At 43.8% G+C, this 19,126-nt stretch overlaps 1 protein-coding gene and 1 long non-coding RNA gene across 2 annotated transcripts; one reads left to right on the top strand and one right to left on the bottom strand.

Moving 5' to 3' along the window:
- The first annotated feature begins 6,836 nt into the window (after positions 1-6,836).
- Positions 6,837-9,340, top strand: LOC143518273 (protein kinase C delta type-like). Its single transcript, XM_077010727.1, has 9 exons — positions 6,837-7,091; positions 7,129-7,259; positions 7,494-7,667; positions 7,904-7,995; positions 8,112-8,174; positions 8,283-8,421; positions 8,534-8,722; positions 8,898-9,026; positions 9,189-9,340. Exons 1-9 carry the CDS (start codon positions 6,878-6,880, stop codon positions 9,336-9,338), a joined length of 1,281 nt encoding a protein of 426 aa, XP_076866842.1. The 5' UTR covers positions 6,837-6,877; the 3' UTR covers positions 9,339-9,340.
- Positions 9,341-15,709: 6,369 nt separating this feature from the next.
- LOC143518272 (uncharacterized) lies at positions 15,710-16,885 on the bottom strand. Its single transcript, XR_013132129.1, has 3 exons — positions 16,850-16,885; positions 16,278-16,397; positions 15,710-16,010 (listed from the first exon to the last, which is right to left on the bottom strand). It is a non-coding gene; the product is annotated as an uncharacterized LOC143518272 (long non-coding RNA).
- Positions 16,886-19,126: the final 2,241 nt, after the last annotated feature.

Raw genomic sequence — 19,126 nt, 5'->3', positions numbered from 1 at the left:
GGCCAGGTAGTAAGACCTCGCTTCCAGAATAGAGACAGCTGTAGGTTGAACTATGGAATGTGCAGCTCCTATGTTTAGAGGAAAGCATATATAATGGTGAAGAGAGCAGACAGCTTCAGAGCTGCACATGGGGTGACATGATTAGGGTATGTGAGCTCTCCAGAGATCTCTGTATTAAATTAATTAATAGGCATATGTGTATTTTTTAATAAAAGGCTAAAGACAAGACTGGTAATGTTTTCTTTTGCAATCAACGAACACGCTGCGCTAAGGTAAGAAAAGGTTAAAGCGCAACACAAATTAAACACATCAACAAATGACTTGAAACTCGCACCCGTCTTTGCTTATATTCCCACAACTAAAGCATGAAGCTTGCTAATATTTCACCTTAAAATGGTGTGGCAGTCACATGACCTATGTAGGTACCGCCTCCAGTAAGATCTCCACCATTTAGAGTGAATGGGGGGGGGGGGGGGGTTTGTATATCGCGATCGATCGCCAGTGGAGGGCGACATAGATATGGATCGGAGGTAAATAAACTAGATTTTTTTTTCTCGCCGTGTGAAATCGGAAGTGTGGCGTGTGAGCGTGTGAAGACGGTCAAATGCGTGTGTCACACGCTCAATGCGTGAGACTTGAGAGCCCTGTTTAATGGTTTTTTATTTCCTTCTTTCGCGGCGAAACGCAAATATCCGCCGAATATATGAGCCTAACTGACCGAGCTGCAGCTGGAACGAGTATGTGCTGTATTCACTCGTTCACAGAGGAGATAAGACTGTTAAATCATTACCGTAGGTGATATAAACCAGAGATTTATCCATCTCTCTCTCTCCTGTCCGCTCCTCTGCGCCCACCATGGTAGTTGTAGAAAGTGGCGGTTTGTTAATTAGGGCGATTAATTAACAAACCGCCCATGGACTCAAACATGATGAAATACTTCGGTCGAGTTGTACGTCTGTGTTTTTGAAGTGGTCTTCCGATGCTGCTATCAGTATTGTGCTCCGCTAGCTCCCACACGCTAACTGTCCCCACAGTCAAACTGAGGACTGTGACAAATGTCATTTTTAAAAGATTTGCCAATCCTTTCTCACATTTCAAAAAGAGCTCACTTTTTACCATCTGTGAAGTTGATGGATAATAAACAGGCAATAGAACTGTATCATACTATTAATGAATTAAAACTTTCAGATGATCCCTCGTTGTCACGTAGGGCAACGCCCCCTCTCGTAGCTGTCACTCTGGGTTCCCTCATGTCCGTGTTCCCTGCCTGTTTGTCCCGCCCTGCTCGTTTATTTTGATGATTCCTCGTTTGTTACCACGCCCCTGTGTCATTGTCATCACCTGTCCCTAGTTTGTTTCTATGTATATAAGTCCCGTCATTCCCCAGTCGTGTCATCCGTGATTTTGTCTATCAGTTGGTTTGTTCATCCCGTCAGTACGTGCATTCGTGAGTTTACGCTGTGTTTCTGTTTTCCGTGTTTTGCCTGCTCCGTGTCTCCCCGTCGTGTTTAAGTTCCCTGTCCCATTATGCCTGTGTACCTCTGTTATTCGGACTGCCCTCCTGTGATCGACCCTGCCTGGCTTTCTGACGACGAGTATGGTATTCCCTTTAATAAATCTCGCTCCTCTCAGCGATTGTGTCCGTCTCCTCGCTCCGTTGCTTCTGCAACGTTACATAATCACGGATCTAACGAGGACACAGCGAGAGAGCGAGACTCCGGTGAGTTTAGTCGCTGTAACGAGTTGTTGGCTGCTTCCGCGCAGTTTAACTCTCATGTGTTACAGCGCGAACGAGCCGGAGACAGGAATACCCCTGGCGCTGTGGGAACAAGGAGGTCTCGTCGCAGACCGAAGAAAGCGCAGTCTCTCACTGCTGGCTTTCGCGGCGAGACTCCTATTGAGCGCTGGGAGTCTGCCCTGCTTGACGAACACCACAGGGGTGAGCAACCTGTGGTGCAAGCAGCGGGCAGACGGAACGAGCGCACAGACGAGCTTTGGCTTAACCCTCGGTTGGCTCTCAATGGCTGCTGCGAGCTCCCGACGCCTCAGAGGAGGCGGAGCCATCGCAGAGAGAGCCACCGAGGGGCGTGTGTGTCTGTGTGTTCTTCCAGGCTCACCCAAGACCCTGAGGAGGAGGACCTACCGCCGCTGATCCCGCCGGCTACACATCGCGACACCCCCAAGTATTTTTTGGGGGGGAGTACAAGCCACGTCGGCTTGGCGGTCCCGCCCCCCGATGACGTCAGTATGGCGGTCCCGCCCCCCGATGACGTCAGTATGGCGGCTCCGCCCCCCGAGGACGTCGGCTTGGCGGCTCCGCCCCCCGAGGACGTCAGTATGGCGGCTCCGCCCCCCGAGGACGTCGGCTTGGCGTACACGCCCCCCGAGGACGTCGGCGTGGCGTACACGCCCCCCGAGGACGTCGGCTTGGCGTACACGCCCCCCGAGGACGTCGGCTTGGCGTACACGCCCCCCGAGGACGTCGGCTTGGCGTACACGCCCCCCGAGGACGTCGGCTTGGCGTACACGCCCCCCGAGCGCATCTCCTCACCCCAGGTTCCTGTCCCCGCTGCCCGTAGGCGGTCCACGTCGGTTCCTGTCCCCGCTGCCCGTCGGCAGTCCACGCCGGTTCCTGTTCCCGCTGCCCGTCGGCAGTCCACGCCGGTTCCTGTCCCCGCGACCCTGGAGGGGTCGTCCACGCCGGTTCCTGTCCCCGCTGCCCGTCGGCAGTCCACGCCGGTTCCTGTCCCCGCGACCCTGGAGAGGTCGTCCACGCCGGTTCCTGTCCCCGCGACCCTGGAGAGGTCGTCCACGCCGGCTCCTGTTCCCGCTGCCCGCCAGCGGACCCTGCCTGTTCCCGCTGCCCGCCAGCGGACCCTGCCTGTTCCCGCTGCCCGCCAGCGGACCCTGCCTGTCCCCGCTGCCCGCCAGCGGACCCTGCCTGTGCCCGCTGCCCGCCAGCGGACCCTGCCTGTGCCCGCTGCCCGCCAGCGGACCCTGCCTGTGCCCGCTGCCCACCGCCCGGCTCCGCCTGTGCCCGCTGCCCGCCGCCCGGCTCCGCCTGTGCCCGCTGCCCGCCGCCCGGCCGCGCCTGTGTCCCCAGAGACTGTGCTGCCCTCTATTGGGCCCGGACATTATGTGCCCTCTGCTCTGCCCTGTACACCTGCCTCTGTACCCATGTTCCCCTTGCTCCCATGTTCTGTCCCTGGTTTTGTGTTGGTCCCAGTCCCTGTGTGTGTGCCTGTTCGTGTCCTTGTGCCCGTCCCTGTGTCTGGTTCCAGTGGTGTCCTCTCTGTCCCGGTTCCCGTGTCTGTTCCCCAGATTGTGACCCACTTCGTTCCTGTCCCAGTCTCCGTCGTCCAGGCCGTGTTTGCCTCAGTGTTTACCTCTGCCCTGTCCCCTGGCCCCGCTCCAGTGTCTGTCCCCGGTCCTGTCCTGTCCAGCCCTGCTCCTGTGCCTCGCCCTGGCCCTATCCGGTCTCCCTGTGTCCCGTGTCATGCCGTGTCCCAGGTCCCTCGTCCTATTTTGTCTGGTCCTGTCCCTCCGGTCTGTCCTGTGTCCGCTGTCCCTGTCCTGTCTGCCCTTGCGTGCCCCGGAGTGGCACGCTTTGAGGGGGGGTTATGTCACGTAGGGCAACGCCCCCTCTCGTAGCTGTCACTCTGGGTTCCCTCATGTCCGTGTTCCCTGCCTGTTTGTCCCGCCCTGCTCGTTTATTTTGATGATTCCTCGTTTGTTACCACGCCCCTGTGTCATTGTCATCACCTGTCCCTAGTTTGTTTCTATGTATATAAGTCCCGTCATTCCCCAGTCGTGTCATCCGTGATTTTGTCTATCAGTTGGTTTGTTCATCCCGTCAGTACGTGCATTCGTGAGTTTACGCTGTGTTTCTGTTTTCCGTGTTTTGCCTGCTCCGTGTCTCCCCGTCGTGTTTAAGTTCCCTGTCCCATTATGCCTGTGTACCTCTGTTATTCGGACTGCCCTCCTGTGATCGACCCTGCCTGGCTTTCTGACGACGAGTATGGTATTCCCTTTAATAAATCTCGCTCCTCTCAGCGATTGTGTCCGTCTCCTCGCTCCGTTGCTTCTGCAACGTTACACTCGTCCACAAGTTATATCTCTTGTGGGTTTTTTTTGTTTGTTTACTTATATTAAAAATATTTGTTTATATTCTATATTTTAATATATTGTAATAACCTGTTGTGGTCTACGTTCAAACTGGTAAAAGTACTTTATCTTGATGCCATTTTTATTGTAATTGATTATTTATTTACTTAAATAAAAAAAAAAAAAATATATATATATATATATATATATATATATATATATATATATATATATATATATATTCCCATAATTCCACATTTATTTATTTTTTATTTTATATATTATATTTTTTTATTTAACCTTTATTTAACCAGGCACATCATTAAGAACAGCTTTCTTATTTGCAATGGCAGCCTGGCAAGAGGCACAGCCTCTTGAAGAACATACAACATACACATACAACATACACATGACGTCATAATACCTGCTCTGTCGTCATAACGACGGCACAACAAATGAGGGTATATATATAATTGCATGTACAGTATAATTCCATATCAGTTTGTGTAAAGACAATGATGTGGGAAGATATTAAAAGGAGTTTTCTCTGGTGCTGGTGCTGTGGCACCCAAGAAGATTTGGACACAGACACAGAGGAGATATACGGAGGAACAGAATTAAAACAGGAGACCGACAACACCCATGGCTTGAGTGAGTAAATGAGTACAATGGTGACACCTTATTTTGGGGCATATTTTGGGGCTTATTTTGTTCTTTTAACACAGCTGAATTTGGTGTTTATTGGTAAAACCAATAAGTGAAAAATAGAAAAAGAATCTGATAATTTGACAGGTTCATTTTTATGAAGTCAGTGGTGTTGCTATGGCAACATACCAACAAACCCAGGTCCACAACAAGTGATAGTCTCAATATAAATAAAATAATGATTCAATTACATTTGTATCTTTCTGCTTGGCTTTGTATATTTATTGATTAGAAAAAGTCTTCAAAGGGATTTTTTATGGGTTGTGTATTTTCTGGACTATAGAGCGCACCTCAATATAAGCCGCACCTACCAAGTTTTTTTAAATGGAAAATGTTGTATAAGCCGCACCAGGCTATATGTCGCATATATCTACTGCTTATCTAATGCTTATATTAACACAGTTCAGCTAAAAAACATTGACCTGTTATTACATTGTAATATGTAATTAGGACTTGTTGAAAAAATCATTTTTGCAGTAGCACCTTTGAATGACAGTATTCTGGATGAGGCCTGTAAGGAGCTGCTTCTCGTTCTCCTGGACGAGACTGAGGACTCCTATAACCCATCTCTAGGTGACCAAGACACATACAGAATATCAATTTGATAACATATTTCATAATTTGCTGACATCAACGTGTTCAATAGCTATTCATATCAGACAAGCACACATTAACACAATTCAGATGAAAAACATTCACCTGTTACTTTCATGTAATATTTAATTATGGCTTCTTGAAAAAATCATTTTTGCAGTAGCACCTTTGAATAACAGCGTTCAAGAGGAGGACTGGGAGGAGGACCTCCCCGTTGTCCTTGATCAGATTGAGGTCTCTCTGAATAACAGTATTCTGGATGAGGCCTGTAAGGAGCTGCTCCTCGTTCTCCTGGACGAGACTAAGGACTCCTATAACCCATCTCTAGGTGACCAAGACACATTCATACAGAATATCAATTTGATAACATATTTCATAATTTGCTGACATCAACGTGTTCAATAGCTATTCATATCAGACAAGCGCACATTAACACAATTCAGAAAAACATTCACCTGTTACTTTCATGTAATATTTAATTATGGCTTCTTGAAAAAATCATTTTTGCAGTAGGACCTTTGAATAACAGCGTTCTGGATGAGGACTGGGAGGAGGACCTCCCCGTTGTCCTTGATCAGATTGAGGTCTCCTACAACCCATCTCTAGGTGAATCTCAAGTTAACATATTGTAATTTGCTGATATCAACATGTTCAATAGTTATTTTCATATAACTCAACTCAACTTTATTTATAGAGCACTTTAAGAACGGCAGCCGAAACAAAGTGCTGTACATAAGAATAGAACATTAGAAATAAAACAAATAACAAAAAATGGATAAAAAAATATTAACTAAAGCGGTAAAAGGAATCAAATCAAAGAATTAAACTAAAGCAGTAAAAACTAAAAATATACAAAGTCTCATGCTGTGTTTAAAGCCAATGAATTAAAGTGAGTTTTAAGACTTGTTTTAAAAATGGGCAGTGAAGGGGCTTGTCTAACATGCAGTGGTAGGTTGGTAGGTTGTTTATTCCATGCCCCACCTGTCCCATATAACCCAAACAAAATGGTAATAAAATACAAATGGGGGGTGGCGAATGTAATTGGACCGGTACAAATTCCTTAAAGGGCCGAATTTAGCCCTGATTCACACTGTTCCGCAGACATTTTAAACATCCGGGGCTTATGCAAGACGAACAGGCATTAAAACGGTTCAGAACTTAAAAAGGTTCATTTCTTCCAATTGCTTGCGCCCCACCTGCAATACCCATGTGCCCCACTAGTGGGGCTTCTCACTTTGAGAAACGCTGATCTAGGAGCAGCAATGGAAAAAGCTCTATCCCCTCTGAGCTTACGCTTTGCATTACTTCTGGCGTCTCCTGCCACAGGGCATATGGTGTCACATGTATCTCTGTAGGGAAGAGCAGGGCTGCCTTTGTAATTCACTCAATGATGGAAAAAAAATATTACAAAAAAATAACTATATGCACTTGAACTTACAACTATTAATATATTTTGATTTAAGCTTCACTTCAAATGTTTCTTCTTGGAGATGAAAGTGTGAGGGTGAGCGAGAGATTACGTGCATGGGTTGGGTTAGAATATGTGTATGTCTTTGTGTTTCTGATTGTCAAAATGTCCTCGGACTGTGGCATGAATGTTCATCACAAGTGCCAATCTAAAGTGGCTAATCTGTGTAGCATCAGCCAGAAACTACTGGCTGAGGCACTCACCCAAGTCAGCCAGGTGAGTCTGGATGTGTAAAAACGTACTGTATATCTCTGTAGACGTGTCTCCATATGGTGGTCTGTGTGAGGGTTCGAGTCCTCGCCCCCTGTCCCGGATCAGCCACCAGACACTCATCACTGCGGAGCACTTCACCTTCCACAGTGTACTGGGCAAGGGAGCCTTTGGCAAGGTAGAGTCTTCCCCTTCACGCTGCTCCCGCGTCCTCCACACACGCACTGACTCTGTGTCTTATCATTTTTACATGTCTGTCCTTTTGCCCTTCTATTATTAAATACTATCTCCACAAGAATAGACCAAACAAACACTATTCCATCAAATCTTCATATTTCATGGATGTGTGTGTGTGTGTGTTTTCTTTCACTCTGGTCTGTTTGTCTATTTCTCTCCCTTGGTCCCTGCTCAGGTTTTTCTGGCAGAACTTAAGGGCAGTGAGGAGTGGTTTGCCTTGAAAGCCTTGAGGAAAGACGTGGTGCTGATGGATGAGGATGTAGAGTCCACCATGGTGGAGAAGCGGGTGCTGGCGCTGGCCTGGGACTGTCCCTTCCTAACCCACCTTTACTCCTCCTTTCAGACCAAGGTAGTAAAGAACAAATGAAAGGTTATATTATACAGTTCCTCCACCTCTCAGTCAATAGTAATGGGATGTCCAGCAGGACACTTTTGTGTAGGCAGTAATTAACCACACCAGGCATTGTCACAACTGTTTACTGTAACTTATACTTCATGGAATCACTGTGGTATTTAAATGATTGTTGAGTCAGTAATTCTGCTTGTACTCATACCAAAGTGTTTATGGCATTGTCTGCATGTTAGGAATACTTGTACTTCGTAATGGAGTACCTGACTGGAGGTGACCTGAACTTCCACATACAGGAGGAAGGATCCTTTGACCTCTACAGAGCCACGTGAGGCAACACACACACACACAATGATGTTTTTTGTATGCCTTATATAAATATAAACGTAGGTGTGTGTAATTATAGTGCGGTCTGATGGCTCCTGGTTTGTTTCTTCCTTCCAGATTCTATGCAGCTGAAATTGTGTGTGGACTGCAGTTCCTCCATGGAAAAGGCGTCATCCACAGGTTACACACACAAACAAAGCTAAATTGACATTCTGTACTTTCACCTTTACTGTTCTTGTCTACTAAACCACATTTTTGCCACATTTTTGTAATTCTCTCCTGCATTAGGGATCTCAAGTTGGAAAATGTCATGCTAGACAGAGATGGTCACATAAAGATAGCGGATTTTGGCCTGTGTAAGGAGAATATTTTTGGTGATAATCGTGCCACATCCATCTGTGGGACACCATACTACATGGCCCCTGAGGTATGAGATGGCATCAAATTAATTTGACACTGAATGTTCTCACCTGTAGCAATGTCAATGTAATTCAGTATGCCCTGAATGTGAATGTGTGTGTGTCTGTGTGTGTGTGTAGATCATTCTGGGTCAGCAGTATACTTTTTCTGTGGACTGGTGGTCATTTGGTGTGCTCCTGTATGGGATGGTGATTGGTCAGCCTCCATTCAATGGTGATGAGGTAGATGATCTTTATGAGTCCATCCTTACGGACACACCTGAATTCCCTGACAGTATAACACTGGATACCAGAGACCTGCTAGAGCGAGTAAGCATGCACAAAACCACACCTGATGACACATTAATAATAGTAATAATACTAATAATATTTCACAACCAAGACATGAATAGAGTTCTGCTATTATGCACTTAGAAAGGAGACACACTGAGATATTTCTATTATGAATAATATTCTTGCTTTTGGTTTTCTTCCATGAACAAAGCTGTTTGAGCGAGACCCTTCTCATAGACTGGGTGTTGTGGGGAATATCAGAGGTCACTCATTCTTTGAGATCATTAACTGGGCTGATCTGGAGAGGAGAGAAATCAAACCCCCTTATGTGCCAAAAGTGGTATGAGCTTTCTTTCCATTTCTTTCAGTCATCTCTCATTTCTGTTTTTTTTTTTTTTTACTTTTCATACTGTATGCTCATAGAGCAAATTGCAAAAATACAGATACTGAAATGCAGCCTCTGTTCATCATGTGATTTGCTTCCATTCTCCTCCAACCACAGAAATCATCCAATGACTCTAGCGACTGCGAGCAGGAATTTTTAAATGACCGCCTGTCCATGTGTGAGAAAGGTGTGTTTGGCTTAACCGACCAGGGTGCCTTTGCTGGCTTCTCATTTATCAACCAGCGCATGGAGCATCTCCTGCAGTGATGGACAACCTGCTGATTGTTGTGTAAATGAATGATTAAATTTTACAGCCAGTATTTTTATGTGTCACTGACTCTCCCTTCTCAAAATAAAACCTGTATTTTGGGCATGGATTTTAGACTACACCCAATATCAGGGGTGATTCACAGAGGTGTCAACTGGCCATAACTGCTCCTCCAGGTTATGTATTCCATTTTAGGCAATATTTGATACACCCTTGCCAAATCCATGTAGATTTTTTGTTCCAGTAACCATTCATTATTGTAATTCAAAAACATTAGATAATCTCTCATTGATTGTGTTAATGAATGCCACAAGGCAAAAAGCTTAGAAAGGAAATAAATACAATGCATTTTAAAATGTATTGTAACGACTGAGAGCTAAGAAGCAGACACAAATGCTGAGGAGAGCAGGGTTTTATAGCTGGAGTGCTAACATAGAGGATACGAGGGTAACGAGGCTATCACAAATCAAGAACTAAACCAGACCGGATAACTCGGACAACAAAAGACAGAGGATAAAACAAATACAAGAACTCAGAACAAGGCAGATAAACACACAACCAGGGGGGTGTTCCAAGAAGCGGGTTAAGCGAGAAAACCCGGGTAAGTTAACTCAGAGTTCACGGAAACTCGAGGTTTTCCGTTCCAGAAACCGAGCTTAGAGAGAACCGGAGTCAGTTACTATAGCAACTTATGCTCTGAAGCTAACCTGCTCGCTGGCAGGTTAACTTGGACCTGACCCAGAGTTACAAACACGTCATCATGACGTGTCCTTTCCTCGAAGATCATGTGGATATTGAAACTCAGTTTATTCGCTGAGTTCTTCGTCGGGAACGCCTTATAAAACCCCGAATAGACATAGGCCTACTATCATTTTCGGATTATTTTTTTAATGAACGTTATCGTTTTCAGCACAATCCATTACTTACATCAATAACTTTATTACTATAATAACATTTCAAATATTACACATCGCCGATCAGCCCTAAATTCTCTCCAAATTGTTATATATCGGTCTTCGTTTTTTGCTAGTGGAAGTTTTCTTTATAGTGTAGGAGATGCAGAATCTGTCAGCAAAGCTACTGTATGTCGGTCTGTCCGAAAACTATGTCCGGCATTAAAATGACTAGTGCCCGGTTTTGTGGTGTTTCCTGGGCTTAAGCCAGTTATGGACATCAAAGAGGAATTCCACAGCATCATTGGTTTGTCTTTAATTCACACGGACAATAAATTAATTAAGCAAAGGAGAGGCAATATATAACGAATTTCATTCCATTTACATTTTAAGGATTTCCTAGAGTGATTGACTGTATTGATGGAACCTACATATGCTACCTATTCCAGCACCATTAGAACATGAAAATTCATCCATAGCATTAATGTACAGGTACTAACCTTTATAATCCTTAATGAATACTTATCTTTAATGGTAACAAAAATAACGTAGCTATTGTAACTGACCGTTCTTCCCATCAATATCATATGTGATGCTTCCCACCTCGTCACAAATGTTGAAGCCAGATGGCCAGGATCCGTGTATGATTCCACACTGTACAACAAATCTGAACAGAGTAGGCCTGCGGTAGTTTTCCTAGTTGTTCACATGCAGTGTAATAGTTAAATCATTGCAAACCCTAGTGTGATTATAGGACATGACGTCCTCCTTCATGGAGACAGAGGGTATCCCTGCCTGTCCTATAGGCCTACCTTATGACTCCCTATTCAGATCCTGCACCTGGACCACAGTCCCGCTACAATCAGGCCCACAACAAAACCAGGGCAAGAATTTAAATGACCCTAGGAATCCTCGAGGCCAGGTTCCAGTGCCTGAAGGGGCTCAGAGTAACCCCTGATAGGGCGTGCCACATAATAATGGCATATGTGGTATTACACAACATTGCAACCATCCAGGAAGAGCGACAGCCTACCATCTCTGACATGCCCACAGACGAGGAACCTTACATGCATGTGGGTGACAACAGAGATGGTGGAGTTGTCAGAGACTCCATCTGCAATCACTGCTTTCCACATTAAATCATGCACCACCACCCACCCCACCATCCACCCTGTAACCTTTTAATATACATTACAGTCAAATTCACTGTTATGTTTCATTATTTAATTTTCCTGTAAATAAATATATTTTATATTTTAAGAATAAGATATAGTTATGTACAGCCATACCACTTTGTACAATATTCTTATATCTGATGCCATGTGTTTTTCACACCACTCAGATTAGACCTGGAATTAGTAAGTGTTCAATAAAAAAATATTTAAAAACTCAATACAGTATTATAAAGGTGGAGAAAATAATATAATCGCACCCTTCTGCTAAATATAAAAATATCATTTTCACTCACGCATTAACTCTGTTGGCAATTTTTTGACATGCTGACTTTAATAATATCTAAATATTTTGCATACGCAGTCATTAATACTTCAAGCTACAGTGGTGTGAAATACGATGTTCGGCTGATTTTCGCGTTTAAGTCCATGATAAATCCTATTTATCGGCGTTCCATTAAGAATGCCTTTCATAGTTACGCATGAACGCGCTTCTGTCTGGGTCAACCTACTCAGAGTTGATCGACCCTGATTACTTTAACTCCGATCCGCCGTTTTGGAACCGAAAACTCTGAGTATGTCAGATCAGGGTAAGACAACTCCGAGTTCAGGGTTAAGTTTAGAGTTTGTTAACCCCGCTTCTTGGAACACCCCCCAGGATTACCACCACAATGACTTCCAAAGAGGGACTGAAACACAGGGAGTACAAGTACCAAACACATCAAGACAAACTAGAAACACCTGAGCTGAAAGCAAGGAAGGAGGGAAAGACAAGACAAGGTGAACAACAGAAGACACGGACTGGACTAACTGGGGAATGGATCTAAACAAGGTTACACAGAAGACATGGACAGGACTGACAGCAGGAGAGAACACCGACAGGGGTGTGACAGACAGAGGGAAAGCATAGAAACAGGGCGGGATAAATAGACGAGGAGAACACAGGCACATTGAACAGTACCGGAGTGACAGCTAGAGAGGGGGGCGTGGCCCTATGTGACATGTATATTAACCATGCATATTTGCACAGGTTAACATTTAAATAAGTGTAAAATCTTTTTGTCTTATACTGTATATGTGTATGGTGTATAGTGGAAAGATATATATTTGGCTCTCTTGGCTTTATGTGTGGTATATATGTGCACTGTATGAGTATTGGTGCATTTAAGCTATTTTTACTACTTGCCAATTAAACACGAGCATATGATCAAATGGTTTATATAATACACTGCTTTTTGTTGTATTCTCATATTTAGAGATACATGCTCATATGCTGCTTTATGGGAAACATTTGTAGGTGCAGTCATATAAAAAAGTTTGGACATCCCTATTCATCTTAATCGTTTGTTGTAATCAAAATTTGGGTTTTTGCAACAGCTATTTCAGTGCAATATGCAAAATGTGCAATATGCATTAAAACAAAATTTGACAGGTGCAAAAGTATGGGTACCCTTATCATTTTCTTGATTTGTATACTGCTAACTACTTTTTACTGACTTATTGAAGCACCTCATTGAGCTTTGAACTTCATAGCCAGGTGTATCCAGTCATGAGAAAAGGTATTTAAGATGGCCACTTGCAAGTTGTTCTCCTATTTGAATCTCCTCTGAATAGGAGATCATGATGGGCTTCTCAAAACAACTCTCAAAATGATCTGAAAACAAAGATTGTTCAACATAGTTGGTCAGGGGAATGATACAAAAAGTTGTCTCAGAGATTTAACCTGTCAGTTTCCACTGTGAGGAACATAGTAAGGAAATGGAAGACCATTTCACAGACCACCTCCAAAGAGCTGCAGCATCATCTTCCTGCAGATGGTGTCACTGTGCATCGGTCAACAATACAGCGTACTTTGCACAAGGAGAAGCTGTATGGGAGAGTGATGCGAAAGAAGCCGTTTCTGGAAGCACGCCACAAACAGAGTCGCCTGAGGTATGCAAAAGCACATTTGTACAAGCCAGTTTCATTTTGGAAGAAGGTCCTGTGGACTGATGAAACAAAGATTGAGTTGTTTGGTCATACAAAAAGGTGTTATGCATGGTGGCAAAAAAACAGCATTCCAAGAAAAACACTTGCTACCCACTGTAAAATGTGGTGGAGGTTCCATCATGCTTTGGGGCTGTGTGGCCAATGCCAGCACCGGGAATCTTGTTAAAGTTGAGGGTCGCATGGATTCCACTCAGTATCAGCAGATTCTTGAGAATAATGTTCAAGAATCAGTGACCAAGTTGAAGTTACGCCGGGGATGGATATTTCAGCAAGACAATGATCCAAAACACCGCTCCAAATCTACTCAGGCATTCATGCAGAGGAACAATTACAATGTTCTGGAATGGCCATCCCAGTCCCAGACCTGAAGATCATTGAACATCTGTGGGATGATTTGAAGCGGGCTGTCCATGCTCGGCGACCATCAAACTTGACTGAACTGGAATTGTTTTGTAAAGAGGAATGGTCAAAAATACCTTTATCCAGGATCCAGGAACTCATTAACACCTACAGGAAGCGACTAGAGGCTGTTATTTTTGCAAAAGGAGGATCTACTAAATATTAATGTCACTTTTCTGTTGAGGTGCCCGTACTTTTGCACCTGTCAAATTTTGTTTTAATGCATATTGCACATTTTCTGTTAGTACGATAAACCTCATTTAAATCCTGAAATATTACTGTGTCCATCAGTTATTAGATATATTAAACTGAAATAGCTGTTGCAAAATATGACTGTATGTAGTTTTAGAATATGTCACATCTATTTGAATATCTATTAACATCACATCAAGTGGTAGTATTTTACCAAATGTAGTATGAAGATATGGACATATTTATTGTGCCAGAATGTTTCTGTGGTGTCTTCCAGTTTCCTAATCCACAGGATATTTTAATTTATTTTTGTACCTTCAATATTGAACTTTTTTAGGACACTGGTTACACCATTGCGCCGTCTAGTGGACAGTTTTAAAATTGCCTTGATTTGAAAATCAAATGCTAAGAAACAGACTTTTTTTGTTGTAATCCAGCAGTATAATTTTGACTAATATTTTATATTAAGAGACAGTAAAGTGTATCAGTGAAAATTAATCAAAATAGACTAACCTTATAAATTCCATCGCCTGCAACTGGTTCAGAATGCAGCTGCCTGGTTTCTTCTAATACTCGCAAGCACGATCACATTACTCCTGTTCTTTACTCTCTTCACTGGCTCCCAGTAAAATTTAGAATTCAGTTTAAAATCCTGTTTGTTTTCTGTGCAGTCCATGGACTCCCTACATAGGTGACGTTATAAAGTTACATCAGCCTGGCAGAGATCTTCGTTCAGGTGGACAATATCTACTGGAGGTTCCACGGTCTAGGTGTAAGCAGTGGGGTGATGGATCTTTCGCAGTAGCAGGTCCTAAATTGTGGAATGCCTTGCCTACCCAGCAAACATGGCAACAGTGGCCCTCTTTGGGACCACAGCGGGCTTAAAATGTGGCCCTATTTGGGCTGCCCACATTGGACCCCTTCCGTTTTGAACGTGGGGGCGTAACAGGGCCCACTGTTATGGACCCAAATGGGCTACCCGCAATCAGCCCAGTTATCCGAGTTTGCCCAATTCAAGCCCTTTCTTAGCCGACTACTTAGCCCACAGTTGCCTACACTGGCCCCACATATCCCAGCAAACATGGCAACAGTGGCCCTCTTTGGGACCACAGCGGGCTTAAAATGTGGCCCTATTTGGGCTGCCCACATTGGACCCCTTCCGGTTTGAACGTGGGGGCGTAACAGGGCCCACTGTTATGGACCCAAATGGGCTACCCACAATCAGCCCAGTTATCTGGCTTTGCCCAATTCAAGCCCTTTCTTAGCCGACTACTTAGCCCACAGTTGCCTACACTGGTCCCATATAACTTGCCATTGTTCAGCCTATAGCGGTCAATTTGCCACTTTCCCACTCTGAGCCACTTATGGACCCAATCAGGGCCACTACTCAGCCCACAGCTGCCTACACTGGCCCCACATATCTTACTCACATTAAGCTATTGCACTGTTCCACCCATAGCCACCACCACTTTCCCATAGTTTGCCATCTGTGTATTCTCTTCTTTAAACTACAAATAGATTATCCAGAAAATATTTTTTTTGCCTCTTCTGGAGCCTAAATGCTTACCTCATGTAAAAACCACCAAGAGTTTGGAAAAGGGTCAAGTCATTATTTATTTTACATTGAAAAAACATTAAGTTTAAACTTAAACTAGCATTTACATTTGAACTGCAGATGCAGATGTCTTTTGCATTCAAAAGATTCTTATAATTTATAATGTCACATGCTTGCTGAATATTCTGAGCACAGCAAAAATTATGAGTAATATAAAACAGTAAATGAAATATCTTTCAAGTGCAAGAAAAAAATGACACTGAATTCACTAAGAATATTTTAAACAGAACGACTGGAAAACCATAATCAATAACATGAACATCATAAATCAGACTTGGTTCTGTGTGTGTCTTCTCAACATTCTTTCTTTTCTACCTCCATCACGGTCTCTAGCGTTCCTCAGCCACACCTTGATTGCAGCCTCAACTGCAGCATTGGTCACTTGTTCTGGTGCACTTCTGTGGACTGCCGCTATGTAGTTGTACAGCACAAATGTACAAAAATATTCTGAATGTTTCAGATTAATAAAACAGATAGAGACTAAAACACTTTCATAAAATTCTATAAAATGTAAAATACATTTTAAACATCTATTAAGTGTTGCCTTCATCCACTATCACTTTACCACAAAAGTGAAAAAGTATTGACTGAGCAATTTCCAGTGAAAACTTAGACAAACTGTACAGATGAATTGCAAGCAAAAGAAATAATAAACCAAAATATCAAAATCCTTCTCACCTATGACCACTTTACAGAGGATGAGATCTTGAAAAGATCTCTTCTCCCCAGAGCCTTTCCAAGAGAGCTGCAGAGCAAGACTGTTAGCAAAGTTGAGGTGATGGAATAAGTTGTAGACACCTAGAAAAAAATATAGATATAAATTTACCTACACATATTCACTGTGTATACACAGAGTTGTATATAAAAGCCAGCAACTAGACTGTAGGTGCTTGAAATCTCGAACACGGCCTATATTTCGTGTTAAGATATATCTCACAAACAGCATGCTAATGTGTAAATGTTTAGCTAGCGGGTCTTGTCAACTAACTAAATTTACGGGCGCACTGCAAACATTATATATACAGTGTGTGTGTGTGTGTGTGTGTGTGTGTGTGTGTGTGTGTGTGTGTGTGTGTGTGTGTGTATGCGCGAGCGCGTAATAGGTTTGATAAGACACCCTAACAGCAATGGCGTTTATAACGTGGTAGGGATTACACTATGAGTAAAAATGTTAACTGCTTCGAAATTTTGTGCATAATTATTCGAAATTTAAGTGTACGTATCAAATGATTGTATTGGTCAAAACATACCTTACAAATTCGTAATCGATGAACAGACGAGAACCGAGAAAGTGCTGGCAATCTTCTCAACAAACGGTCTGCGCGTGTTCTTCTTGCCGCGATTTAATTATGTGCCTGTTATGTGCCTGATGAAAAATGTTAAGGGCCATCATACAACTAATTGACTGAGGCAAAACGCCTGTTTTTGAATCACAAATCGTTTAAGTTTTGTGTTTTTGTTTCACTCAGTATATTTTTTATAAGATGAAAAGCGAACAATTGTGGCTGTTGTAATTAATTGTTTAGACACCCAACACTCGCAACAAAAAATATAAAGTGGGATGCAAAATAATATTCTACATGAGTGTCCACCAACTGCTGTTTTAACTACAATTCATCAGACTACAATACACAAAAGTGGGACTGAGGACTTGTTTAGTTTTAAAGTGCTACTTTTAAAGGTGTGGCATATGATGACCAACCATAATAACCACATCTGATGTGAGACTTGAAAAGAGACACAATGCAGCATATTCAAGTAAAAGCAGCTGGGCTGCTGTCCTTAATTTTCTTTACAGTAATCAAACATGCATTTCTTAGTGTGGGGTTGACTATGGGCAAGCCCTGGTGCACTGCCCACATTTAACCTGTAATGGCCAGAAGTGGGCTAATGGGCACGGGCCCAGAGTGGGCTAAACTATTTTGTGCCCTCATGAGGTTATCAGTGGGCAAGCCCAATGGTGCACTGCCCACATTTAACCTGTAATGGCCAGAAGTGGGCTAATGGGCACGGGCCCAGAGTGGGCTAAACTATTTTGTGCCCTCATGAGGTTATCAGTGGGCAAGCCCAATGGTGCACTGCCCACATTTTACCTGTAATAGCCAGAAGTGGGCTAATGGGCACGGGCCCAGAGTGGGCTAAACTATTTTGTGCCCTCATGAGGTTATCAGTGGGCAAGCCCAATGGTGCACTGCCCACATTTTACCTGTAATGGCCAGAAGTGGGCTAATGGGCACGGGCCCAGAGTGGGCTAAACTATTGTGTCCCATCATGAGGTTATCAGTGGGCAGGCCCTATCCTTCACTGCCCAAAGGAAACCCAAAATGGGCCCAAATGGGATTGTTTGCTGGGTTTGATAAGATGGTGGAAAAGTACATCCCTGCTAAAGACCTGGCAACCATCAGGGACACTGTCCTCACTCTGAAACCCAAGGTGGAGATTCATGTTTGCATACATGATGAGGAGTTTTTATCCCATTCAGCCACTATGCCCCATGTTTACTCACTAAACAAAGCTTATTCACAAAACTTTTAGGTGAAACAGACTGCAATTAAAAAAACCATCTAAACTGTCATGGTAGACATATATTGTAAACAAATACTAAAGTACAGGGCAGTGCGTGGCACCACACATTGTATTTACAGTAAGGCATGCACACTGTAGTCCCAGACCCAGTAGTTAAAGGACAGAGCATGGTTCAAAATGAACCGGCTTGAAACCTTTGGGATAGAATCAAAGTATGAAGCAACATGTGGACTTCAATATCATCACTCCATGTTTTGTGGTGATTCGTACGCGTGTATTCCCAGGAGAGGACAAAGGTGTCTAGGAATCCAAGATATAAGATGCGTCAGCCTCGTCTGGAGCAGCAAGAAGCTCCAGCCGCACAGGCGGAGAGGCAGAACACGCAGCGAATGAAGCGCAGCCTTGGGCACACGGTGAGGGACGTGAGCCCAGACGACGCGGCACCTCTGAAAGGTAACGGCTGACCTCGGCAAACGCTCCCCTGCTGTTTCCTGAGAACCTTACCTTACCGCTTACCCATGAACCTCCTTCCCATCAGACCTGCAGGAACGTCGTCTTTCCTGCAGGTGCGGAACCTGCGCTCTGCCGTGTCCTGCATGGCGGTGGTGTCCTTGAGGGAGTTGTACTCCAGCTTGCAGAAAGGGATGGACCAGGAAGTGGAGGCTACATCTAAGGTACTCCTCCACAAAGCAGCAGAGTCCAATGGCTTCATCAGGCAGGACGTGGACACAGCTCTGGACAGCATGGTGCAGAACTGCACCCCCATTTGGAGCATGAACGCCCTTCTCGCTGGAGGACTCTGGTCAGTTAGCCTGCAGTGAGCTTTAAACTGTGGCTTTCAGATAGCAACAACAGTCACAAAAAGCTAACACAGCACTGATTTTGGCTGCTGTTTTTTTTCCCCATTGTTCTTTCAAAATATTGCCCTGGCCTATATCAATATTTTTAGTTATTTATGTTAAATATACTTAAATAAATACTTAAATTAAATACTTAAATAT

Source organism: Brachyhypopomus gauderio, chromosome 7 (genome assembly GCF_052324685.1).
Source record: "Brachyhypopomus gauderio isolate BG-103 chromosome 7, BGAUD_0.2, whole genome shotgun sequence".
Lineage (NCBI taxonomy): Eukaryota > Metazoa > Chordata > Actinopteri > Gymnotiformes > Hypopomidae > Brachyhypopomus > Brachyhypopomus gauderio.
Note: the sequence above shows the minus strand (reverse complement) of the source record. Positions and strands in the feature narration are given on the sequence as shown.